Below are 24,166 nucleotides of genomic sequence, written 5' to 3'. Positions count from 1 at the left end.
CCCAGAAGTCGGGGTGTGTTTCTTTGGAAAAGAGTGCGAATTGTGTTGAATGAGTGACAGCGAGCAAAAGAGCTCACGAAAAGAGTGAATGCGAAGCCTGGGCTGACAAGAAGGAGAGAAGCACAGAAGACGAAGCAAGACGAGATGAGCCGGCAGCGCGCACAAAGGGGGACGGCTGTGGTATTATACTGCTGTGTTTGCCCGCTTAGACTTCGTGCCGTTGACGCCAAACAAGGGCCAGACCAACAAACAGGAAAGGATTGACCTTCTAGCGCCAGGAACAGTGGAGATGCAATCTTAGCGGCCATATTGTATACGTGTGTCTCTTCTATGATCTAGTCCGTCTAAGTATTAATGAGATTGATGACTTGCTGGCTGGACCTCGCTGACTCGCTGCCAGACTAGTCGTTTGCTCCCTGTGGTGACTGCCCATCGCGCTGAGCGTCTAGAGTATATTATTACGGATACACTACTCTATAGCTCGTGCCAGGGGCAGCAAGCAGTCGCTTCCCCTCGAGAGCCTGGAGATGCCGCGTGGATCGGAGAGAATTTGCTGTTGCTGGCCAGGGGAAGGACAAGAAAGAACAACCACCAGTTCCCAATATCCCCATCCCAGGGTCGCAGTGCCAGCCAGCAGTCCTGCCGGCCTGTCAGATCATCGCACCTCTCCCCGCTAGTCAGGGGAACGGCGTCAGGTTCCTGGATCTTTCGCCTCTCGTCTGGCTGGCAGAAGTCGGTTGCGCCCGTGGCCAACCGTGGTAAATTGATGCGACCAAACTTTGCCCCAGTCCAGCGCTGCAAGTGACTCCGGCGATCGGGATCAGCAGTCGACGAGTATCAACGCTATCTAACTATCTGTCTATCTATCTACGGAGTATATGGTCCGGACTGCTGCCATCTTTAATTGTTCTTCAGCCCTAGATGTGCTCTGTGACCAGTCGCTTCTTACTCTAGCTGCCCTTAACGAAGGCGTCAGGCAAGATGGGCACAGACAGTAAACAAAACCCACGGCGATCGGGTAATACACGGCAGGCTCATGGCTCAACTCTGCTGTCTCCCACTGTCCCACACCATCCGAACAACCCGGCGATTCTACGTGGTCCACCATGGAGGGCGGGGAGATCCATTGCACTCTGCTAGTGCCCTTTGAACTCTTCATCATCGTCCATGAGATAGCATGGCGGTGCAACATTCCGATAGGGCCCCTGGGAAACAAGCCAATGACGACAAAAAGAATCCTCTGAGGGCTCTCCGCAACCTGACGGCACTCTGGCATTTCTCACTCTGTTGAACGCCCGAAAATCTACTCGAGAAGATCGCTGATTCGTGTCTGCTTCTGGTCCGAATGAAAACTTCATGATGTTTGTTCTCGCCACCTGTCATGACCCACGTGTCCGAGTGACACACACTGGATCATGGTTCATTTCTGAATTTCCGCCTACCACGCAGAAGCTGTTGCTGTTGCTGTCTAAGTTTTTCTACCCACCATCCTGTTCTGCTTTTCTCACCGGTGATGGTGTAAAAAAGACAAATATCTTGGCGCGCTCGACGTCTAGATCTTTCGCCCACTTCGTCTTTGGAATTGCCAAGGGCAGAAAGAAGAATTTTCATCCTCGGCGCGCGAGAGAAGAAAGGCCGTCTGGGAATCTGTGTCTAGACAGAAAATTGACTGGTCATGAACAGTGTCCTACTCTCTGTACAGACTACAGAGTCTACAGACAGCCCCAATGTAGGGCTGAGAGAAAACGAAGCCCTTACTCATAGGCTGCTGCGCCATCGTCAGCCTCATTCTTCTGTCCTCACCGACCCTTTCACGACCAAGATCTCCGATGCAGGTTGGACGTATGTAAGGCACATGTAACGACACAATTAAAGTATTATTCCCTCATGCACCTGTCCGTAATCGCTGTGCAATTCCTCGCTGCAGGATTGGTGCCTGCGTTAGCGATGTCCATTGCCCTGCTCATTCGCGAGCAACCTAATTTATGGCGGTCAAAGATTTTCGCAATGATGAGTTGTTCCCGCCATTTGACTCGTCATATAGACCGTATAATAGTTAACCAAGTCTTTAGTTGTTGCGCTCTGAGATCTAGCGCTGTGCGTGCACGCAGCTGAAGCTGAGCTCGAAATGGCATCACATGTCGCAGTTAAGTGCAGTTTTGGTCGAGACTTATTTCATTCCCTGGACTGTATATCCCTTACACTTGATGAGCCCGTGGGCAGCTTGTCCCTCGCCCAGGATGTTCGCTCTATACGCGGGCCCCTTGCTATGCAGATATGTTCTACAGTCTACTTATTATTATTATTATACTCAGCCCTTGAAATCCTTTGCGCGGAAGTGTCCGCTGGCTGACGGAAGCCATCACTAGCCTGACAAGCTAGCCACCTAGAACCGTGCAGAACTGCCGCCAGAGAATGAGGCCGTCTTTATTTGTTTGAAACTGCCTTCGCAAGGCTGCTAACCCTGCGCCAAATCCCAGCAAATTTCTATCCATTTCAAGGGGACTTTGACCTGCCAACCAGCGTTCATATCTGGTCGGTGCTAATAGCCTTTCGGAACGGCCCATCTCCCAATTCCCAAATGAATGACTCGACTGGTCCTTGGATCATGAATTCTGGATCGGAACTACGTATGAGCGAGCGGGCAGCTTACAGATGTTGACATAACTCGTTATGCGAACCCCGCCTTCCACTAGAAGCAACTGACTGGCTGGGCATTCCAGAGTCACCTTGACACCGATGGGAGATTGTCAGGATAAGACCAGAAATAAGTGCTATGCTATAATTATGCCCGTAAATACTAGAAACCCATGATTGATCTCTTCTGCACTCGACCGGCTATGGCGGGGTAGGTCACGTGAAAGGCGGTACCAGGCGGCAAAAAAGCGTCGAACCCGCCATATCGCGATGACTCGATTATTGTGCTGGAGGGCTGGTCATCGTTGTCGAGATATCAGCGAGAGGCCGATCTGACTGCGTTGATCATGGCGAACAGCAATCCCATTCTCCCCGTAGAGGGTAAGCGCAATATTCTCATCACTAGTGCTCTGCCATACGTGAATAATGTCCCGCATCTCGGAAATGTGGTGGGGAGTGTCCTGCCGGCAGACACTTTTGCTCGCTTCTGCAAGGCACGAGGCTACCAGACGCTGTTTATTTGCGGTTCGGTTCGTCATTCGTCCCATCTCAAAATTAGATGCAGAATACTGATACTGTCTTAGGATGAATATGGAACCGCCACAGAGACAAAGGCACTCGAGGAAGGCGTAGAGCCCGCGGAGCTCTGTGCTAAGTACCATGCCATTCACAAGGGTATCTACGACTGGTTCCGAATCAACTTTGATATCTTTGGCCGGACACCTACTGCCCAGCAGACACAAATTGTCCAGGACGTTTTTCGGGGTCTCTGGAAGAACGGCTATATCGAGGAGCAGGAAACCACGCAGCCGTTCTGTCCTGTGCCCACTCATTCGAAGTTCCTGGCAGACCGTTTTGTCGAGGGAGAGTGCAGCATCTGTCATGATCTGGGTGCCCGTGGAGACCAGTGCGACAAGTGTGGCAATCTGCTCGATCCCCTGGAGCCGGAATCAACGGAAGATGCCCAAGCGAAGACCAGTGGTCAGGACGACGAGGATGTGGTCACGAAGGCCACCGGCTGGTTGATCAACCCTCGCTGCAAGCTGGATGGTGCAACCCCCGAGAAGCGTAAGACTAAGCATCTCTACCTGCGCTTGGACGCGCTTCGTGACCAGATCGTTTCCTGGTTTGAGAAAGCGAGCAAAGAGGGCGAGTGGAGTGCCAATTGCATTTCCATCACGCAGTCATGGATAGATAAGGGACTGAAGCCCCGTGGAATCACTCGTGACCTCCGATGGGGTGTTCCGATCCCAACTGATGTGGAGGGCTTGGACGAGGAGGAGTACAAGAACAAGGTCTTCTATGTCTGGTTCGATGCTTGCATCGGCTACATGTCCATCACGAAGAACTATACCGACGGAGATAATCTCTCGGGTACGAACTGGGAGAAGTGGTGGAAGAACCCGGAGCAGGTGTCCTTGTACCAGTTCATGGGTAAGGATAACGTGCCATTCCACACCATCATCTTCCCCGGTTCCCAGCTCGGCACGGGCGGGAAATGGACCCAAGTACACAAGCTCTCAGCTACAGAGTATCTGAATTACGAGGGTGGAAAGTTCAGTAAGTCGAAGGGAGTGGGTGTGTTTGGTACCAATGCCAAGGATACGGGTATCGACCCGGACATCTGGCGATTCTATCTGCTGTCTAGACGTCCTGAGACCAACGACTCGGAATTCAAGTGGGATGAGTTCGTCAGTGCCAACAACGATCACCTGCTGAAGAACGTTGGCAACCTGGTCCAGAGAGTGGTCAAGTTCACCCAGGCCAAGATGGAAAGCAAGGTTCCCGACTTCACCAAGTATTCGGATGAGGTTCTCGAGGAACACAAGAAGCAGGTCAACGCTCACCTGAAGGAGTATCTTGAGCATATGGAGGCGATGAAGCAGCGACAGGGTCTGTCAGACGTCCTCCACATCTCCGCCCTCGGCAACAAGCTTCTTCAGGACAACAAACTCGACAACAGACTATTCACGGAAGAGCCCGATCGCTGTGCTGCCGTCATCGGTCTGGCGCTCAACCACCTTCACCTCCTCGCAAGCATCCTGTCTCCTTTCATGCCCGGTACTTCGGAGTCCATCTTCCGGCAGATTGGAGTCGTGCCTGAGCCTCTCATCCCTGACACCTGGGAGGTCGATATCCTCAAGCCAGGCCACGTCATTGGAGAGCCTAAGCTCTTGTTCTCCCAGATCCCGACTTCGAAGATAGAGGAGTGGCGCCTGGCATACGGTGGTGAGGAGTTGAAGAAGCTGAAGGCTCTCGAGGCCGAGAAGGCTGCGGCGAAGAAGGCTGCAAAGGAGAGAGAGAAGGAGAAGAAGAGGCTCAAGAAGCAGGCCGCCGCAGCTGCCGCAGCCGCAGCCGAGCTCGAGGCCAAACTCAACATTGACGAGCAGAAGGGTGTCGAAAAGATATAGAGGGAATCTCACGAGGCTGCAACGAGCATTAGACGTAGAATTTCAGAGCTGTCTATGGCTATACAGTATCTATCTAAAGAGGTGCTAGTGTCTGTGCGCTCACGAATGATCTTGCGTCGTTAGATTCGGGATGCAGAGAAATAGCTCTGCTTGTCTTTGCCTTTCTAACTACTTGTGGGCTGTTTCTTTTTTTTTTCGCGAGCGTTCTCCGTTAACTCTTTGAGCTGCTTTTCTGGCCCTCAAAAGGAGGCCGACGATTCAGTGTTTGGTATCTACGATCATGACTGGTGGTTTTCGGGGTCTTGTGGCGTTGTTCGAGGAGCGGTGACGCGCGTTGCTATAGGGCTATCTGTTAGCCTAGATTATGACAGGCTGCTGAAAAAGAAAGATTGGCGGTGTCTCAACGACGGTGTTTTTTTAGGAGTATCAAACTAGCAGTGGGTACCGTGGCTCAACGAGACGAAAGAAAGAGAACAACTATACATAGATTGAAAAAGTAGGGGATCATATCTACATCATTTCGGCTAGGATACTATCATGGTCTATAGGCTAGAACAATAGACATCGACTTTTCTGGACACCGCAAGCGGCATGGTCTTTTCGTACTGGTAGAAAAGCAACATATCCATTGTCCAGTTTCACTCTAACGAGGACGCTTAGACCCTCCGGACCAGTAATTCCATTTTCAATGAATTCTATGACCTCCTAGCAGCAATCCAGCTTTCCGTACGTATAAACCACCAACCAAACAGCCGTATGTAAGAGCGAGAACGCCATTTTGAATCCCTTACCTAACGGTCTGCAATACCTATAAAATGCATTAACACCTCCATCCATCTATAATCGATTCTTCATTCCTGCATATAAATAATCCCACACACTTGAACCCCACACAGCTTTACATTCCCGATATATCTCCAGGGAAGGGTGGAGAGGAGAACAAGATCTCATACAGTAAATCAAACCAACATCTCCCCATCTCGACAAGCTCCCACATGCAAGACTCGATGTCCAGGGACACCCTCATCGCCGAGGGGGATTTCCAACGCAACCGTCGTCTCCTGAGACGGGTACGTGGTGATATGGCCCAGAGTACTCACGTCCGCTGTGTCGAGGGCCAGAATGGCTCCGTTCTTCCCGCCGGGGATGTAGGCTTCGAGTGTTGAGTTGGGGAGGGTGATGTGGGCTAAGCCGGAGAGGAAGACGACCCATCTGGTTGGTGGAGGTGTTAGTGGTGTGGGGAGGAATAAGTAAATCAATGATGGAGAAATATACATAGAGCTAATGGTGATAACAAAGAAAAGTAGGGTGAAGGAGAATCTAGCTCGAGGGAATGAGAACATAGCTGTATACAGTGATATGCTACGCCATAATCCCCATCTTTTTTTCTCCCTGATTTATGTGAACTGGACAAAGAAGAAAGAAATACACAAGGAAAACATATATGTAAAGAAAAAAAAACCAAGCCAAAACATCAAGTAACGTACTGCGGAGTCGGTGCATTATGTCTTCCACCATCAAATTTCGCCGGGATAACAGCATATGTGGAGTTCCCCGCACTCTTGCCGCCCAGAGGACCCAGATTCAAACTCATAGAGCCAGCGGTGCCGGACTCCGTGGAAGTCTTGAAGCCCGGCTCGAGGGCCCAGCATTCCAGCGTGGAGCGGTTGTTGCGGGCGCCGAGAACAGTGACGTTGAGGGTGTTGGCTGCGGCTAGGCTGGAGGAGATGAAGACAGGGAGGAGAATTGAGAGGCGCATTTTGTATAGATGGATCAGACGAAAATTGGTATGTGTCTATCGAAAGGGAGAGATTGCAATTTTGCTGGATATAGCAGAATTAAAGTCAGCAACGAGAGAGAAGTGAAAAAAAAGCAGTCCCCCTCTTAAGAATGGAATCGGCAGGACAACATTACTTAGGCAGGGGAGCAGCTGTGCTCTATCACAAGTTAATTGAAGATTGCGACCGGTGTGGGGATAGAGGCAGTGGTTTCATTGGATTCTCTCATGTAACGATCATTGTGGCGCATAATTATAGCTAACTGTATACTGTAAGTGCTTAGAGTATATACTCCGTAGTGGATGCAGTTATCAGCTCCCTTGAGCTGAACTGCAAGTCTTTCGCCCGTAGCGCGGCAGTCTAGCTTCACCCTAGAGTACTTACTGGTGGGTCTTTGCGGGACCAACTAGCTACGTAGTTAGTTACCAGATACGGGAGTATATCTTATTCATATTTATTGTCAGCAAGCTTCCATCGAATCAACAAGAGTAGGTGCTAGAGACAAGAAGTTCAACAAGCCAGGGCTGAGGTGGCGAGGCTATCTTATCTTGATCTATCGATATCTGTCACGGTTGCTACCAAAAAGCGAAGCAGCCGGGTATTGGAAAATCGCAATCCATGTTTTCTAGATCGAGGCTGTCAGTCATCTGGTTATGAAGTTTTAGTAAGCCACAGAATGATCGAAGATACAATACTGTGAACAATTCCAGCCTGTTCATTGGCGGTCTCTTATTATCACGTTGGGAGTTCGAAAGTTGAGAAGAAAATGTCAACGATCACTCGATATGGACTTGCAGAGGAGAAGGGACAAACTTCAAAGAGCCACAGCTTGGAATTTTTCGAACCAGGGGCAGCGTAAACGGAAGATTCAGGAAAACAAATGCAGATAGAGGGTATATAGCGTAGAGGGAGAATAAGGAAGCATATCTTCATAATTCTATACGCACATTGTAAGGGTCTTCCTGAAATCGATCATGAAGTTTCACATTGATACCATATTTGACCTGTTTTCTGGTTTACTGGAATGGGATAGTTGTATGAAACATTATCGAGTCAAATACAAGGACGCAAAGAAACGCTCAGAGTCAAGGTCTGGGGAAAGTCAAGCGGAACAGACACCAGTAGACTAATTCTCTCTTGTTTCATCATTGGCTAATGGAAATCTTTAACCGCCAAGTAAAACTCTTTAGCTCTCTTGGGTGTCGTATAGTCAATGTGGTCAAACGATAACTCTTCGATGCAGACGGGTCAGTCACACAGCTGCGACCTAGAATCCATTGACTTTTTAAAAACAGACTACAGTCGTATAGCACGATCCATATAGTTAACGTCTTCAGCAGGACGCCTAGGTGGTTTGGTTGTACGGTGTGTGTCCTGAACCGAAAGGACGGCAGATATGGAGGTGATTCTGGCCAGCGATCAAGGATCTACATACTCTAGAGTCTTCAACCAAGTGCAGGTTCAGCTCTGCAGTCACGAGTGGCCTCAATCATGACTGGGTTCGATCTACTATTCTTCTTGGTAAATATCGCTGGATATACATAGTATCTTACATCGCCCGTAGGGTCTCGATGAAACCAGCAATGTATTCTCGTATCCAGAGCATGCTAGTTTCAATTAGTGCTATCCAGGCATCTCTGCCGCTGCTATAGGAGCACTGGGCTAGAGAATCTGACTACAAATAATAGTTTTTATGCGAGGGTAATTCATCGGATATAGAACGGACGCTCTCCTTGAGGATGACCTGCTAGCCTTGATTCATTTAGATGCTATCACTAATTTGTTTAGATAATAATTATAAGAACTTAGCTACGAAAAGATATAAGCTTTTTCATTTAAACTTAATCTAGAGTTAAAACCATCCCTTGTCCGGAGATCAATTTGTCTGATAAATGACATTAGTGACGAGTTTCCCGACAAGTTAGTCGGAGGAAGTGGTTGGCTATCACGTATCGTTTATACTGATAAGGTCCTGGGATCCTTTTATTTCATTTTACATCTCTCCGCGGGTATACTAGTTACCTTTAATTTAAAGACTGGGACTAACTGAGTCATTAGTCTTTATTTTATGATCTCGTCTTCCTTGAAAGTCATACTGAGTTCTGTTTAGTGGTGATGGTGGCGAGTGGCGAAGCACCATCACTCGGAAACAGCGCAGCTACAGTATACTTTACGCTAGGCGCGAGATCGGGAGAGGTGTATAGGCCATTAAAAACTAATTACGATAATGAAAGTGCGCAACAACATGTCTTGATTATGAATTTGAGTATGTTGGCCGCTGATTTATGTTCTATTTCCGGGACCATACGTACAGTAGTTATCCCTTCCAATGCAGAAAACACAAGACACAGAAAGAAAAATCCACGTATCTACTCTATTTCGGCAAATCAACTCCATCAGTAAAAGTGGCACCACCAGCTGCCTCATCAATCTCAACGCTCTCATCGAGCCCACACACGCGGAAGAGCATCGCCGGCGACAACTCCTTGCCAGCACCAGTCAACCCAGTCTCCTTCAACCGCTCCATACCGGCCTTAATAGCAGTATACGCAGGCGCCAGCGCCGCGAAAGGGAAAATGATAATCTTGAACCCCATCTCGCGGGCCTCGGGAGCAGAAATACTGGGCGTCGCACCGTGCTCAACCATATTCAACAGCATCGGCCACGGCGCCACATCACGAATGATCTGACGAGCCATCTCCTTCGACGTGACGCCCTCGAGGAAACCGACATCCGCACCTGCGTCCCGCGCAGCCTTCAGTCGTCGGAGAGATTCCTCGTAGCCATGTTTCTGGAGCGCATCTGTGCGTGCAATCACGACGATGTCGCTGCCGATACGCTGGCGAGCTTGCACTGCTGCTCGGATGCGCGAGACGAATGTCTCGACGTCAACGAGGATCTTGCCGCCTAGATGTCCGCATCGCTTGGTCTGGATCTGGTCCTCGATGTGGAAGCCGGCGACGCCGGAACGGGCGTATTGCTGCGTCGTACGGGCAACCATGATGGGACCGCCGTAGCCTGTGTCTGCGTCGGCGATCAGCGGGGTGGAGGGGGACAGGTTGGCGATCATTTCGGCATTGGTGCGCATGTCGTTCAATGTGCAGATGCCTAGATCTGCCTGTCCGTGGACGGAGGCTGTTGTGCCTGCTCCGGTCTGTAGAGATATTAGCTTCATATATTCATTGCTCACATATTGACCTTGAAAATGGAGAATGTGATGTAACGATTGAAAGATCAAGATTCGAAACGGAAAAGAGAGGAAAGAGTTGAACTGACCATGTATAGAGCATCGAATCCGGTCTGAAGGGCAATTCTGGCAGAGAATCCATCATAAACACCCGGTGCTACGATGAAGGAATTGGGATCTTCCAGGGTGCGGCGGAGAGTGGTCGCTGCAGAGGGCGGTGCTGTTGCTGCCATGATGGAATAGGATTTGAGGGGAAGACTTGAAGTCTTTCAATGGTCTAGGGAAAGAGTCTGATAGGTATTATCCTATCTATAATGAATAAATTGCTTTATTATTGTCAGCTCTCGAAGCTGCACTCAAGAAGAGGTGGTACAGCAACTTTTATACATCTTTTTCCCGATGGAACGCCGATGCCAACCGGGGCCGGTATCGGAGGCCGGATATGTAAGCAGCCAACAACAAAATTACCGAGAGCAACAGGTTCATTTGTCGATCAAACGATTGGTGGGAATAATAATACTTTAAATAGGAAAAGACAGATCATTTTCAGGGACTAGATACTGTCGTGTTTGGTTCTGCTGTGATATTCGATGATTCATTCATTTATACGGGCCGACGCGGAGGATCCTCGAACGGCGCGGGTCTTGTCTTGTTAGTTAACTATGAAGGTATGTATGTACTAACTATAGTAGTAAAGAAAGATGACCTTATTAGGATGCTCTCTTCAGTGAACGAGTAATGATAACCAAAAATATAAAATAACAACAATAATAATCAAAATAATATCCAATAACCCATTATTAATAATCCATAGCATTCTCCAGCCACAGTCCCCAAACGGCTAGCCAGCCTCACGTGGCGTTTCGCCCCGCCACTGGCCGAGTCTCCGCCGATCGTGAAGTCCGGCGATGATTTGGACGAGATCTCGATTTCTCTCTTCTATCTATCTACGTATCGATACTATCCTCCCTCCAACCTCTCGCGCCCGCCATGGCGCGCTCATCTGTCGTCCAGGAATACGCACCACCTCCGCGCTCAACCACCTTGACCGTCGACAGCAAAGTCGCCCATGAACGCCAGCACACTGCGATCCCGCGCCCCAAGGGGTATCGAGTATCATGGCACGCCAACCCGGCCGTCGAACCGCATCATTTCGGCCAGTCGCATCCGATGAAACCGTTTCGACTGACCCTCACAAAGCAGCTGGTCATGGCCTACGGCATGCACCATGCGATGGACCTGTATCTAACCCGAGCAGCGACCTACGAAGAGATGGCCGATTTCCATAATCCCGACTACCTCGACTTCCTCAAGACCATCATCCCGTCGGACATGCAGTCTGCTGAGCAGAGCGATAACCTCGCCCGGTTCAATTTCGGAGACGATTGTCCCGTCTTCGATGGCTTGTATAACTACGCCTCGCTCTATGCCGGCGGCACTATCGACGCGGCGCGCAAGCTATGCAATAATCAGTCTGATATCGCGATTAATTGGTCGGGAGGTCTTCATCATGCGAAGAAGGCTGAAGCCAGTGGCTTCTGCTACGTCAATGACATCGTCCTGGGCATCCTACAGCTGCTACGCCATCATCCGCGCGTCATGTACATCGACATCGACGTCCACCATGGCGATGGCGTCGAACAGGCCTTCTGGTCAACAGATCGCGTCCTCACCGTCTCCTTCCACAAATACGACAAGGACAATTTCTTCCCAGGAACAGGCGCCCTCGACAGTAATGGTCCCGCGCATCCTCTGAACCCAGGCGCGCATCACGCGCTGAATGTACCCCTCAACGACGGGATCGAGGATGACGACTACATCGCGCTCTTCAAAGAGATCATCGGATCATGCATCTCGACTTTCAAACCAGGCGCCATCGTCCTGCAATGCGGCGCCGACAGTCTGGGCTGCGACCGTCTCGGCTGCTTCAGCCTGAACGTCCAAGCCCACGGCGCCTGCGTCGCGTACGTCAAGACATTCGGTATCCCTCTCCTCGTCGTCGGCGGCGGTGGCTACACCCCCCGTAACGTCTCTCGAGCCTGGGCCCACGAGACCTCCATCCTCATCGACGCCGCCAACATCATCGACCCCAACATCCCCGAAGCAGTCACTTTCCGCAACCACTTCGGTCCAGACTACAGCCTCTTTCCCCCTCTCTCCGACATGCGTCGGATCGAAAATAAGAACTCTCGCGCCTACCTCGCCAATCTCGTTCGAACCATCAAGGAGAAACTCCGTTACATCCAAGGCGCCCCCAGCGTGCAAATGAGCTTCATCCCACCCGATATCCTCGGGATCCGGGAAGACATGGAAGAGGAGATCAAAGAAGAACAACGAATGCTGGAGGACGAGCTCGAAGACCGCGAAGGAGGCGGCACCCGCACAACCACAACGAATTCTGGTCGTCGACGGCGAGATCTCGAGCGCGGTGCTGGCACAAGAGGTGAATTGTACTCTTGAGAAGAGAATAAACCCTATTGCAAAATTATGGGTCTGGTTTTGGTTATCTGCATAATACGCTCTTCTTCGTCTTGGTGTCACAAAAAACTGGCGTTTTGGTACATTCGAGCCACGGCGTTCACTTGTCTGAAAGATTCTTACTTTTTTTGCTTGGCGATTATTCCTTGAAGCATGGCCTGTCGATATCTCTTTTGAGTAGTGGGGCTATTGTCATATACTGTACATACATACGTGCGCTGCATATTATATTCTAGACACTGATACCTATATGCGTCGTGGAATTTGAAATTTTCTATCGTTCATATTCTGTCGTCTTGTGGAATGGCAACTACGCACCCCTTCGAAGAACAACCGGAGAAAACAGGCTCTACAGTGATGGGACAGTCCGGAAGAGAATGATCCTTTTGATTGGTACGCTATAGGCTAAGCGGGAGGATAATTATAAGTGGACTATGGAGAGGCACTTTTGCTATGAATATACCAGTGTTCTTTTGATGGACACCATGTGGAAGAACTCCAAGTCATATCCCCCTTACTTCACTATAATCAGCCCCGGTCCAAATACGGTTGAATTGACAACCTCATCCGCGTTTGCAAATGGTCCTGGGCTATCGGTGATAGCGGCAATGGTCAACCCATTCATCAAATGCTCATCGTACGGGAAAAGTGCGTTGGCCAAAATCGTATCCCCTTCAAGTGATACGAACTCCAGCGATTCCACAATCGGCTTGTTGAGTTGGTTGATATAAGTTATCCACCAGTGTTCCCCGTCATCCTTGTCATCATCATCGTCTCCATCAATCTCAGCTTTCAAGCTCTCAACGTCCTCCGCATTGAAAGCCACAGTAATCTCCTGAGTCTGTGGTCCGGGTGGAGTTACAATAGTCAATGGCTCAAATGTCTCCAGTGGGATCTCATCGATGTTCGGACACGTCCCAGGTATCGTGAAGCCCTGAACGGCAGTGAAAGCGAAGTCCAAGACGCTGGTAGTCAGGAATGGCAGCTCGTTAGGGATCTTCTTCTGGAGAAGTCGGTACCAACCCTCCTGCTCTCCCTCGTTACCGATAACGGACGCAATCTCACGAGCCACACCGTTGTCCCCGCCTTTGGCAAAGTTATCCACTGCATCTTGGAGCGTGCCCAGAACAACAGCGGTAAAGGTCGCCGCAAGAACAATGGCGGACTTGAAGTCTGTCACCGGAAACATGTACTCGCATGGTTGGATCGGGTCAACACCGACACTTTTGAGGGCACCGTTCGCGCTTAAAGCATGGAGTGACTCTTGCTATTGGTATAGTCAGCCTTGATGCCCTACGAGTAAGAAAGTGAGGGACAGGAATGGCATACAGCTTCGACGGCCGTCAAAATCTTTATGACGAACTCACGTTCATCGGGATCCGAGATCTCATATCCTGGAACGTTGTTGGTCACGTTCAGCAGAAGCTCATTGAAGTAAGCCACTTCAAAGAGCTCGTTGAACGCAATCAGCTGCAAACTGACAATTCCCTCCGGACTGATTGTGGAAGGCGGAGGAGTGTTGGGGAGAGTGCCGCGCGCTCTGCGTTCGATGTCTTCGATTTGCTCCTCGCTCGGATTGGGCATTCCATCTGGCAAAGGAGGAACGCTACGCTCACTGAGCATGTCATCTCTCTTGAAGTTGACTGAAGCAGTCGAGACAAGGGATGCAGCACCCAGAAGGGCGACGGCACTCGTGAAAGCCCGCATAATGATTGGCGGGAGTATATATACTATCTTGGAGGTTGACTAGTAACGAAGCTGAGCCAACATGGAATAATCTAAACGAGTAATTCTGTAAACGATCGAATACCTGTTGTGTGAAAGGAGGAGAAAAGAAAACAGAGACGGGCATGCGGGCCCCCTCTTCATATAGGGTAAACAGAAGAGACATGGCTCCTTCCATGGCTGGAACATTGCGGGCATATCCTGGCAGCAACTACATGGCCTTTCCATCGGAAACTTGATATATCATTTTGTATACGTGCTTTCCTATTTGAACAGCAACATGCGTAATGCTTGCATAGCAACAGATCCCCAAGAGCCGTCTCCTCTCCAAAGCTCACCAACATCAACATGGCCGCACATCCAAAGGAGGAAACCACATCCGGAATTTCAAAATCAAAACGCTCCATTGTCCCAACCGACAATCACAGGAAATCAATCCCACATACTTAGCAAGCGCTGGCCTAGTTACTCTACTTCTTAATCCACAATGACAAACGCCGCTCTCTGACAGCCAATCCATTTCTGATCCTGGGCTTCCTATTCTTCAACTCATTATTCACAGCCTACAGAGTCTACGAGCACCTTGACCGAAAATGGCGCGTACAACATGAACATACGGGGAACACTTGGATTGATACTGGGAAAACGGCAAAAGATGGCTGAGTAGAAGGAAAATACCCAGGAAGGTGGATTTTGAGGGATTGATCTGTGGAATGCATAATGGGCGGCTTCATTTTGGATATCATAGTCATAGTTCGGGTTGAGATTCACGAATATTACCATAGTCTTGACTGGCTACCAAAAGATGGAACTAGGCAAATGCCAGTCTCGTATTGCCTGTATAAGATGTCAAGACTACCTAACTAGGTAGTGTCTCGCGTCCACCAGTGCAGCACAATTGGACGGGCGTTACTAGAAACAGCTGGCAGTGCTCGGGTGGTCAAGTCGAATCAACGCCAGTCCGATTATAATAATCATTTTGACTAATCGGCTGTCTGAGCTCGACAGCATCATTTCTGCAGAATACTTACAATCATGTTAGATTTGTTCATTATCTTAAAATCGACTAATCAGCGCTCTTTCTAGCGTTGGACCTACAGCGCTTTGTCATCAAAAATGAGAATGCCGCATGAGACCTTTGCCATCCCGTCTCCTAGCCTTCTTCATCGAGGCTCCGGCTAGTATTTCGGCCCTTTTTGATTCTTGAATCCTTCTTCTCTTAGGGCCCAACGAGAAAATCATTAACGGGTATCCAGCATAGGAACGTTTTGGATGAGGGATGAACGGAAGCTGTCCAAATCAAGAGGTTGAAAATGGCAACTTTCAGCCAGATTTGCACGGAGGAAGTGCTGGATCTGTTCTAGGACAGCTTTAGGGACGTCACTCATCAAAAGGACCAGTCATAAAACGGCGAATCACAAAGCAGTATAGCGCAATCAGGCACCAAATCATGCGCATCGGGGAGAAATCGTTTCTCTACTATTGTTCCTTCGCATCTACAAATTCGTCCACTTCCTTAGTGTTGGTGTCCCGTCTCTGTAATGGATTGCCGGGCTGTTGACTTTGGGAGGGCTGCGGTAGTTCCACGAGACCGGAGCTGCTGCTGGACGCACCTTGATCCTGAGACGCAGCATTCGGAGCCTGCGAAAGGCCGCCTGGACCCGGAGCGGCGTTCTCGCCTGCAGAGTCTATAGGATTGCCACTGTCGTCCGTCGCTTTATCCTTGCCAGCAGATCGTGGCGGTATCTCGAACTCATGGGAAACCTTTTGCCCCTGGAGAATCGGCGCGATAGCAAGAATCTGTTTCACAGCAAGCTCAGGGTTTTGAGAATCACTGCGGTTTGTTAGCACTTGGATATAACGGACATTGAAAGAAGGCTTACACTTGTGCGTTAATGATCCAGTCCAGATCTTCCTCGCCTTCATCGGGACCTCCCGGGCCTCCCTTAACGGGGCGGAAAAGTCTAGGCTTCCATTCAACTCCTTCGTCTACTCTTTTGGCGGCCTCCTCTCGCTGGCGATCCTCAACTTTGGATTTTTCTGTTGTTGCCAGATCGTGGTTCCTTGCAATCAGAGCTTTTACTGTGTTGTACCACAATTTTTGAGATTCTCGCTCAGTCTGCTCCTCGAGTGGCCTAGTCTTTGGTGGTGTGTATTTTGCGTTGGTGGCATTGAAGAGCAATTCCTTCTTGCCAGTCTTGTGCAGCATGTCAGCAGAATGTCTTGGCTATGCCCACAGGATTACTTACCGAGACGTTCTTGATATGCATTTCCCCGTTCCACAAACCGGAAAGCTCGTAGTAAACCTGCCCAGTCTTCTCATTCTTGATGGTTCCGCCAAGCGCGTTGTAGGTACCCGAGAAGTATCCTTTCGTTTTGAATTCGATGTCTGCGACCAGGTTGTTCTCTGGGCATCGAACGAAGCTGTGATCTCCCAGCTCATACTTCATCTTGCCGAAGAGTATTCCACGGGCATACATGTTTGGCTGCGTCAATGTGCTGTTCCTCGTTAGAAACCGCGCAGACGATAACCAAATCGCAGCAATTGTGCACATACTATTTTTCTCCTTTCGTCTTGTCGCTGCCCCTGTTCAGTAGACGCAGGAAAGCGATACCCTCCATCATACTGGCAGCGGAGTTCCCCAGGAACTTGCTTCTGGGCTTCAGAGTGCCGTCTATCCGGATATGGTGCTCTGGCGCCATAAAGAAGTAGCTCGACTTGGGAGGATGATGAGAAGTCTGCTCGGAGACGTAGTATCCCCGCGTGCCATCGGGATAATCCCACCAGCAAGTGAAGGTCTCTCCAAGGACAGGATTCAGGGGCTTTTTGACACCACTACAGATAAACCAGTCAGCCAGCCACTTCTTCCGGGATTATATGTAGGTTTCCGTACGGAGGCTTGATATGCCAGCCGCTCAAGTAGAACTTGACAACGGCGACAAACCGCTCGAGGGGGTCATCGATGGTGGAGATGGGCAGTAGCGTCTCCGGATGTGCCATGAAGCTGCAAGAATCGCAAACCATATCAGTATACTTTCTGCTTCCAGGAAATTCGGGCGGCGAGCTGCTAGCACGCACTTTGTGATCCGCTCCAGCATTGATCTGGGCTCTAGAATGAACGTAGGAAGGACAACACGACTCAAGTCTGCTCCGGGACGGAGCTGTGAAATGATGTGTGAAAGGACTGGGATCACACACAAAGATCAGCTTCCATGCTCCGTCGTTTTCGCAGCATCCTACTGAGCACAGTATTCGCACTAACCATTTCCCTGATCGGGCTCCACGACCGTCTCATCTTCCGCGCCTGACGCTTCAGCTTTGGACTCATCGACAGATGACCTGTTGCCTGTAGTGTGAAGGAAACGCGAGGTCCAGTTGTCAGCCATCATGACCATCACACGTCTCGCGCCCTCAAGTATCAGTGTACGTGTAAGATCGAAGGGACGTTGTCGGTTGCTGAGAAGGCATGACGCAAAAAGTTTGGCGGAACTCACTGTTTAGAGAGGAGCGGCGGCGGCTATGGATGTGGGGGACGGAAACAGGCATATTGGCTAGGGTCAACCTTCCGGATCTCTAGATCTTCTGGACGACAAAAGGGATCGATTCTAGACGCCGGACATTCGATGTGGAAAAAAAGGACCCTGTACTTGCAGTTTTCTAGGGACCAACGAGAGCTCTTATGCGCACCAGGTGACGAAGAAAAAAGTTCCCTTGTCAAAGACGCTCCGTCCGCAGTCCACAGGATCCGGACGTTGACGGGTTAAGGGGATGAGTCGAGATGAGAAGAAGCCAGCAAGTCGTGCAGGGAGTTGTTTCCCAGGCAAACCAGGTGTCTATATGGGCGATCGATTATTATCCAGTGCGGCTACGCTGTCGAGGCAGAAGTATTAATTATCACAAAAAAGAAGCGGGCCAGCAAGGGCAACATTTTAGCTGGCGGGCAGGCGGTGACGTTTGTTGGGCGAGATGACGACGGCTGTATTAGTATTACTAGTCTACTTGTTACCACGGACGAACGAGGCAGATCGCCGGATAACTACTCTATTACTTTCCTCTCTTCTCCTCTCTTATCTTCATCTTCATCTCAATTTCTTGGACGCGCACGGTTTATCCGTCTGTCTCCATCTCCGCAAGCGTCATTTCCCAATACTTGCCAACAATAATCCGTTCTTCTGTCTTCTCTTGAGCCCATGCTGCCGCGAAGCTTTTCAAGTAACTAGATTACCGTATTATCAAGCATCAAGGTACCGCGACCGGCACTGCCGCAGGGCTTGGCGGTGGGGGGTCGGATACTCACCCTGGCTCCCTGCAATTTTTCAGACGGAGGGGTCATCGGGTTTTTTAGGTAGCGCCCTCCCGTCACTCAAAACAGATTTAGATGCGATCCTACTCTCAGCGCTCGAAGAGCATGTCTGTATTCTTCTCTATTGTCGGAAACAACTCTTTTTCTAGGTGTCTCTACTATACGATCAATGCGCAGCAAAACATCAGATATTGTGCTGCCGCAATACGAGGCCCCGTTACCCAAAGTCAAAAGCTGGTAGACCGATGGTCATGATTCTCACCAAGCCTTCCCTTCCGCCGTCAGAACCCCGATTCGCCGTTCTTTACTCTCTCAATAAGAGGCATATCCCCGTGGGTGAGCTCCCTCACAAAATCCATGTCAGGATTGTGGATCATGACATGGAAATGCTCGATGGCGTGGACCGATTTCAGGGACTTCCAATTCTTGAACCAAACAATCTAAATTTCACGCATCATAATTCAGCTTATCGAATCAGATGGTCACATCGGTGATGCTGGTAACTGACCTCTTCACGTGGTATGCGCGAGCAGAAAGTCCTCTGCACGTACTCCTCGATCTCTTGTCGCGCTTTCGGGGTGAGGTCGTCGGTTGCGGGGTCGTCCTCGAGATCGAATTTGACCCAAACAACTAGGTGAATGATGTCCGTCTCGACCCCATAAGGCCAGTCGTTATATAAAATCTTAATATCCTCTGCATGGCAATTCGGGACTGGTCAGCTAGACAGCCTAAACGACCTATGCACGAACAACGTAACAGTCTCACCATCGCACTCGAACGGGCGCCCTTTTGGTTTGAGATCCTGCGGTCTCCCCTCGCCCCAGTGCAGCCTCTTTTTGACAATGAAGTCCATAACAGATCCATATTTCTTTTTGATCTGAGCGGTATACTCTAGGTACCTACGGAGATCGGACGGCACGCGCTGGAAACGTTCGATATGGTTTGTTCCTATATGAGCCAGACATCCTGCGTCAGCAGCTGGTCCTAATGCTGCACCCGTAGAACTCTCCCCCATGATGGCTACTTCAATGGTCACTGACCTACTATCTCCTTCACCAATTCCCAGTCCTGCCTCTTGTACGCTTCATCCGGCGTCGATAGACACTTGATCGATTTAGGAACCAAGTCGCGCAGATACTCAGGGCATTCAGCAGGCCATTCGGAACGGGGGACATTCACAAGCCAATATGGGAGCGATCCTGGTGAGCTATCATCGTTAACTGTAGGAATATTATTGTCCACATCTCTCGGATCAGCATCTGTTACTTTCTGATCGATATCCGCTATAGTCACCGCCGGCGTAGAAGATTCATTGTAGTGTGGCATCATATGCAGCTTTTTGTGTTTGGCTCTTCGCAAGAATAACGCTCACTACCCGGAGCGACACCGTGCAAGCAATCCACGGGGAGAATTGAGGACCGGGGGGAGTCGGCCAGAGATAGGATCCAGCCGACCAGGTAGTTTGAATAAGGTAATCCGTAAGTTAGGTTAGAATGTTCGCTCTCACGGGTGGTCGCAACGGTTCTTGGGGCGGTTCAGTTCAGTTCAGTTCAGATCCGCGGGAACATGAGCACGGGCCACATGTAGTACTGTTTGTCGATTGGTTTCTACCAAAAAATGATTGCTGCCCAGGGACCCTTGCATTATTTTGTAGTGTAGTTCGACTTCCTGGTAAATAATAAATAATACTAGGTAGGGCACGCCCAGGCATTAGATAGTTCTAGTAAGCAAGCTTCTCACCGCTTCCCTTCAGGAAGTTCAGAAGTGAAAGAGACCGTCCACTCTTCTGAGCTTTGTTGAACAAACGACAGCGACGCTCACTGATATCTTTGGAGACCCTCAACCATTTCTTGCTGATGACAAACTCGACTGGCTGTTCATGAAGGATCTCAGGTAATGAAGACAGCTAACTGTGTAAACATCAACCCTACGTTTACTTGAGAGTTTCTCGATTAAGTCTTATATTACTACCAGTCCATATCATTGCTCATTTCTGCACACGCATGCAGTATCTCTTATCTACGTTATTAGACGATACAAGATCGTTTTCGCCTGTGCAATTCTCCTCTACACGGATGCTTTCGACGTGACTCCGCCCGCCTTTTCGTAGGTTGGTAAATCAGTTTCGAGCAATGAAAGTCAATAATCAGGGCCCGTCCCAGCTCAGCATTCCACAGAATATTGGCCAGCCGGAGGTCCTGGTGCAGGACCCCCAGCGAACGAATCTCCTTCTCGGACCTTGCAATCTCACATGTCCTCTTGTCATGCTCAATCTCAGGTATAGCCTCTCGGTCCATCTGGCCTATCAGAACATCGCAGCCGTTGCGACATTCATCTGTTGGAGTAGGTTGAACTGATGATATTATTATTATTCTTCTTGTTATGGAGAAAGTTCTCGTAGACGGTCAAGACGGTCAAGACTCCAGTGATCTCCCTCCAAGATATCCACCATTCATGCTTCTATAGCATTTTTATATCCCTTCTTCTTTTCTTCTTCTTCTTCCTCTTTTTCCCTCCCATTCTCTCAACTCAATTTCTCTACCTTCCAGACCTGAGCTTCTGCACCTCAGGACCATCCACAGAAACAATAGAAACACCCTCCTTCCTCAACTCCTCCTTCGTCCTCTCCCACCCCTCACCAGGCACCACACACTTCGTCCCCTCCTCAACAAGCCAACTCCTAAACCCCGCCTTGACCGCATCCATCGCCGTAAACTTCACACAATAATCCCCCGCCAGCCCAACAACAAACACATCCGTAACACCCCTCTCCTTCAACGCAGCCTTCAAATCCACATTCACCGACTTCCTCATCAAGAATTCATCATCAATATTCCTAAACGCATCCCCGAACGCAGAATACATCTCCACGCGAGGATCCATACCCTTTTTGACGTATAGATCGATGCGATCGGTTTCGATCTCAGGAATGAGCGCCGCGCCGGGTGTGTCTGCAACGCAGTGCTCAGGCCATAGTTGTTGGGGTTTGGTTTCGGATTCTTTTCCCGGTGCGGGGTTTCTCATCTCGATGAAGGATTCGAATGGGCGGTTGTTGGGTGGTGGGTGGTTGGTCGCGAAGGAGATGTGTTCGAGGGGGTGGAAGTCTTGGGTCGCGACGCGTATGGCGAAGGTAGGGAGGGAGAGGAGGGAGTTGATTAAGGGGGCGATGGATCGACCTTCTTGGACGGCGAGAGATCCGTTCTGGGAGTTGTGATGATTGCGCTTTTAGAATATGGGGTCTATTGAAGGTCTAGATGGACGTACCGGTGGGCAGAAGTCCTCTTGCATATCAACGACGATAAGAGCAGGGACGAATGCATCGTCCTTTTCCTCGACGGTTCGCCCAGACCCGGGTGCATCGGGTCCCCTGTGGGATGAAGCAGCCATCTCGCGAGATGGGGAAGGCGTCTAGGCCTGTTGAGACTTTTGCCTTGGATGCATTGCGGGGGATTGAAATCATGCCCGCTCTTATCGCGGAGCGATATCTGGTCGCTTAGTCACCATTTCATTGGGTTCGCTCCTTTCCACTGCATAAACTAGATATACGCTACTAGTAGACTATCGTTATTGTCACCTTCTGGGAGGATGGATGTATGTACTTTCGTATATACGTGCTTACGAGAACCCCTAACTGCAACACAGATACTCTCACCTAGAATTAAGATTCGAAGCAACTGACCATGTGAGAATGTTTGTTTGAACTTCCGTATATTTTTAGTTAGTTGCATGGATCAAAGAACATGCTAACTAGCTTGTTTATGGGTTTGTTCTGCGCTAAATGAAGCACAGTCCTTAAAGTATGCAGAACATTACGCACAGATACTATTGTATATATTTCTATACTGACCTCGTCTCAAAAGGTTTCTGAGCAGTTGCAAAAGAGCTAGGATTGAGAGGTGAGCCAGGTCGTTTCAACTGCGTCACTACCAGGATTTGACTTACCAGTGTGTGTAAACGTGCATTTCGTTCGTCTTGATCTCCTGCCGCACACGTGCAAAGAGCACCTCGGCTTCCTCCCTGGACCAACCTCCGTAGCGCATAAACAGAGCCAATGAATAGCTATCGATTGCGCTCTCGAGAAACTGGGCACGGAAGAACCATCCAATCTCTTTCAATCTTCGGTCCTTGGGCCATGTTCCAATGGGACAGATTTCCTCGTGGCATTGGATATTTTCGAACTTTGCGTCTGCTAAAAGGTTCTTGTACTCTGGGAACAAGTCAAATATCCTGCCCAGGTCATGCGAGATCTGGTTGAATGCTTCCTGTACGGAAGATTCAGCATTCTCGTCCAGAATTAAAATCAGCCGAAGGTCAGTCTTACGATCCACTTGTATGTATAGCTTTCTTTGGGATAGGAGTCGTCGTCGCATTCCATATGCGTACGACCTTCAGAAAGCTCGATCTTGCCGCCTGGTTTCAGATGCCTGTTGCGTTGGATTTGTTAATGAGTGATGCCCTCAGTAAATGCGATCGTGCTTCACGTACTTATAACAGCGCTTTAGAAATTTTGGCCAATCCGTCAAACTGCCAGCGAGACCCCGGACGTGGATGAAGTCAAACGATTCCTCAGGGAAAGCCCAATCCTCGCTCACGTCGTCGACAATGAAGCGCAGATTGGGTGGTGTCCTAGCTGTCCAGCTTAGATTCAATTCTCTTATAGCAATGTGAAAGACATACGGACCAGCTGGGTTGAATGGGAGAGAGGTCCACTCCAATCACTTCTGCCGATGGGAATTCGTCGGCCACTGCCAGCGGTGTCAGCCATCTACACTCAAGTTACGATTTAAATTAAACACTTGGTGCTCACCTTGAATGGCCCAGATGCCAGTTCCTGTCCCGACGTCGAGAATCTTCTGGGGATTGTCCAGTCTCGTCCATGCCAAGTCCCCGTGCAAACAGAGGCGGAATACATGGTGAAGGACATCCAGCCGGTCTTGCTCCTTCTCATCGTTCGGAAGTATCTGGCAGCGACGGTCAGGCCTCGCGTCTTACCGCCGATCATGCGATTGATTCTGTCGCCCAACCACTTACATAGGAACCAGAGTGGAACGAGTGATATGTCCGACCGTTCTCGTACTCATAGTTGTAGATGGACGAGGAGACCGATGTCAAACCGTCATCGATACTCTGCCAGTCGCCGCTGTCTGACTATAGCAACCAAAATCAATTACCTGTGGGGTCAAGGCATCTGGCCGACTCTCTTGTGGCTTACATCAACTTCTAGAGGCGCGCCTGCGCGAACATCCCCTGATTCTGCCATGTCACCCGCAATCACAGTAAGGAGGGGGACCGAAACGACGCTGGGATCTTTAAACCCCGGGAAATTGGCGCGATTCTCAACGTGATTCAGATGTTTCATCCCCGGAAGGGGAGTGCTCAGTCCTTAAGGCTGCCATCTTGTCTGGGGGCTCATCGTCTCGTGGCTGAATCGGCGTTTACTTAGCCCTTCCACGTTTTTTTTTTTTTCACGACAGCAAGCAAGCCAAACGCCGCAGAGGACGGTCGAACCTTCAGCTGAATCGCGTGGAGCCCCACAGCCTGGATACTCTACTCTAGCGAGTACGGTAGGCTCGGAAACAGTCCGCTTCGGGCCGTGTGGAACGTTGTTATTTAGTTTGTTGAACGTCTGTATCCCCGACTCCCCGA

General features: G+C 49.8%; 9 protein-coding genes across 9 annotated transcripts; 2 read left to right on the top strand and 7 right to left on the bottom strand.

The window, feature by feature from the left end:
• The first annotated feature begins 2,926 nt into the window (after positions 1-2,926).
• On the top strand, positions 2,927-5,528 carry C8Q69DRAFT_282769 (hypothetical protein). Its single transcript, XM_028626927.1, has 2 exons — positions 2,927-3,167; positions 3,222-5,528. Exons 1-2 carry the CDS (start codon positions 2,985-2,987, stop codon positions 5,046-5,048), a joined length of 2,010 nt encoding a protein of 669 aa, XP_028484771.1. The 5' UTR covers positions 2,927-2,984; the 3' UTR covers positions 5,049-5,528.
• A 106-nt stretch (positions 5,529-5,634) lies between these two features.
• C8Q69DRAFT_469032 (hypothetical protein) lies at positions 5,635-7,224 on the bottom strand. Its single transcript, XM_028630729.1, has 4 exons — positions 6,963-7,224; positions 6,536-6,871; positions 6,002-6,260; positions 5,635-5,856 (listed from the first exon to the last, which is right to left on the bottom strand). Exons 2-3 carry the CDS (start codon positions 6,805-6,807, stop codon positions 6,008-6,010), a joined length of 525 nt encoding a protein of 174 aa, XP_028484770.1. The 5' UTR covers positions 6,808-6,871; positions 6,963-7,224; the 3' UTR covers positions 5,635-5,856; positions 6,002-6,007.
• Positions 7,225-9,063: 1,839 nt separating this feature from the next.
• Positions 9,064-10,746, bottom strand: C8Q69DRAFT_469027 (Pyruvate/Phosphoenolpyruvate kinase-like domain-containing protein). The gene is made up of 2 exons (XM_028630728.1): positions 10,103-10,746; positions 9,064-9,980 (listed from the first exon to the last, which is right to left on the bottom strand). The coding sequence occupies exons 1-2, from the start codon at positions 10,244-10,246 to the stop codon at positions 9,201-9,203; spliced, it is 924 nt and encodes a 307-aa protein (XP_028484769.1). The 5' UTR covers positions 10,247-10,746; the 3' UTR covers positions 9,064-9,200.
• A 69-nt stretch (positions 10,747-10,815) lies between these two features.
• C8Q69DRAFT_282512 (histone deacetylase HosA) lies at positions 10,816-12,739 on the top strand. Its single transcript, XM_028626926.1, has one exon. It carries the CDS (start codon positions 11,004-11,006, stop codon positions 12,471-12,473), a length of 1,470 nt encoding a protein of 489 aa, XP_028484768.1. The 5' UTR covers positions 10,816-11,003; the 3' UTR covers positions 12,474-12,739.
• Positions 12,740-13,005: 266 nt separating this feature from the next.
• C8Q69DRAFT_402739 (putative sexual development protein) lies at positions 13,006-14,114 on the bottom strand (the record flags this gene model as incomplete). Its single annotated transcript, XM_028627970.1, has 2 exons — positions 13,006-13,758; positions 13,821-14,114. 2 exons carry the CDS (start codon positions 14,112-14,114, stop codon positions 13,006-13,008), a joined length of 1,047 nt encoding a protein of 348 aa, XP_028484767.1.
• Positions 14,115-15,695: 1,581 nt separating this feature from the next.
• C8Q69DRAFT_507493 (putative oxysterol binding protein) lies at positions 15,696-17,603 on the bottom strand (the record flags this gene model as incomplete). The annotated part of the gene is made up of 7 exons (XM_028632892.1): positions 15,696-16,050; positions 16,100-16,413; positions 16,466-16,715; positions 16,774-17,052; positions 17,111-17,221; positions 17,296-17,401; positions 17,480-17,603. 7 exons carry the CDS (start codon positions 17,601-17,603, stop codon positions 15,696-15,698), a joined length of 1,539 nt encoding a protein of 512 aa, XP_028484766.1.
• A 1,198-nt stretch (positions 17,604-18,801) lies between these two features.
• On the bottom strand, positions 18,802-20,817 carry C8Q69DRAFT_486955 (hypothetical protein; the record flags this gene model as incomplete). The annotated part of the gene is made up of 5 exons (XM_028631946.1): positions 18,802-18,960; positions 19,029-19,213; positions 19,286-19,468; positions 19,561-19,740; positions 20,772-20,817. The coding sequence occupies 5 exons, from the start codon at positions 20,815-20,817 to the stop codon at positions 18,802-18,804; spliced, it is 753 nt and encodes a 250-aa protein (XP_028484765.1).
• Positions 20,818-20,937: 120 nt separating this feature from the next.
• On the bottom strand, positions 20,938-22,132 carry C8Q69DRAFT_282391 (putative isochorismatase family hydrolase). Its single transcript, XM_028626925.1, has 2 exons — positions 21,785-22,132; positions 20,938-21,721 (listed from the first exon to the last, which is right to left on the bottom strand). The coding sequence occupies exons 1-2, from the start codon at positions 21,905-21,907 to the stop codon at positions 21,059-21,061; spliced, it is 786 nt and encodes a 261-aa protein (XP_028484764.1). The 5' UTR covers positions 21,908-22,132; the 3' UTR covers positions 20,938-21,058.
• Positions 22,133-22,357: 225 nt separating this feature from the next.
• Positions 22,358-23,780, bottom strand: C8Q69DRAFT_486942 (putative phosphoethanolamine N-methyltransferase; the record flags this gene model as incomplete). Its single annotated transcript, XM_028631945.1, has 8 exons — positions 22,358-22,403; positions 22,463-22,782; positions 22,842-22,944; positions 23,006-23,146; positions 23,202-23,265; positions 23,328-23,481; positions 23,552-23,668; positions 23,733-23,780. 8 exons carry the CDS (start codon positions 23,778-23,780, stop codon positions 22,358-22,360), a joined length of 993 nt encoding a protein of 330 aa, XP_028484763.1.
• Between the last annotated feature and the right edge of the window lie 386 nt (positions 23,781-24,166).

The sequence above is a fragment of the Paecilomyces variotii genome, assembly GCF_004022145.1.
Source record: "Paecilomyces variotii strain CBS 101075 chromosome Unknown C8Q69scaffold_6, whole genome shotgun sequence".
Taxonomy (NCBI): domain Eukaryota; kingdom Fungi; phylum Ascomycota; class Eurotiomycetes; order Eurotiales; family Thermoascaceae; genus Paecilomyces; species Paecilomyces variotii.
Note: the sequence above shows the minus strand (reverse complement) of the source record. Positions and strands in the feature narration are given on the sequence as shown.

What these genes read in the sequence shown, in the direction of transcription:
- C8Q69DRAFT_282769 (XM_028626927.1), top strand. Translation starts at nt 2,985, where the DNA reads ATGGCGAACAGCAATCCCATTCTCCCCGTAGAGGGTAAGCGCAATATT. An exon ending in CGCTGTTTATTTGCGGTTCG is followed by an intron (nt 3,168 to 3,221) that starts GTTCGTCATTCG and finishes ATACTGTCTTAG; the next exon opens with GATGAATATGGAACCGCCAC.
- C8Q69DRAFT_469032 (XM_028630729.1), bottom strand. Translation starts at nt 6,807, where the DNA reads ATGCGCCTCTCAATTCTCCTCCCTGTCTTCATCTCCTCCAGCCTAGCC. An exon ending in CATAATGCACCGACTCCGCA is followed by an intron (nt 6,261 to 6,535) that starts GTACGTTACTTG and finishes TCCACCAACCAG; the next exon opens with ATGGGTCGTCTTCCTCTCCG.
- C8Q69DRAFT_469027 (XM_028630728.1), bottom strand. Translation starts at nt 10,246, where the DNA reads ATGGCAGCAACAGCACCGCCCTCTGCAGCGACCACTCTCCGCCGCACC. An exon ending in GATTCGATGCTCTATACATG is followed by an intron (nt 9,981 to 10,102) that starts GTCAGTTCAACT and finishes ATATCTCTACAG; the next exon opens with ACCGGAGCAGGCACAACAGC.
- C8Q69DRAFT_282512 (XM_028626926.1), top strand. Translation starts at nt 11,004, where the DNA reads ATGGCGCGCTCATCTGTCGTCCAGGAATACGCACCACCTCCGCGCTCA.
- C8Q69DRAFT_282391 (XM_028626925.1), bottom strand. Translation starts at nt 21,907, where the DNA reads ATGGCTGCTTCATCCCACAGGGGACCCGATGCACCCGGGTCTGGGCGA. An exon ending in AAGAGGACTTCTGCCCACCG is followed by an intron (nt 21,722 to 21,784) that starts GTACGTCCATCT and finishes CACAACTCCCAG; the next exon opens with AACGGATCTCTCGCCGTCCA.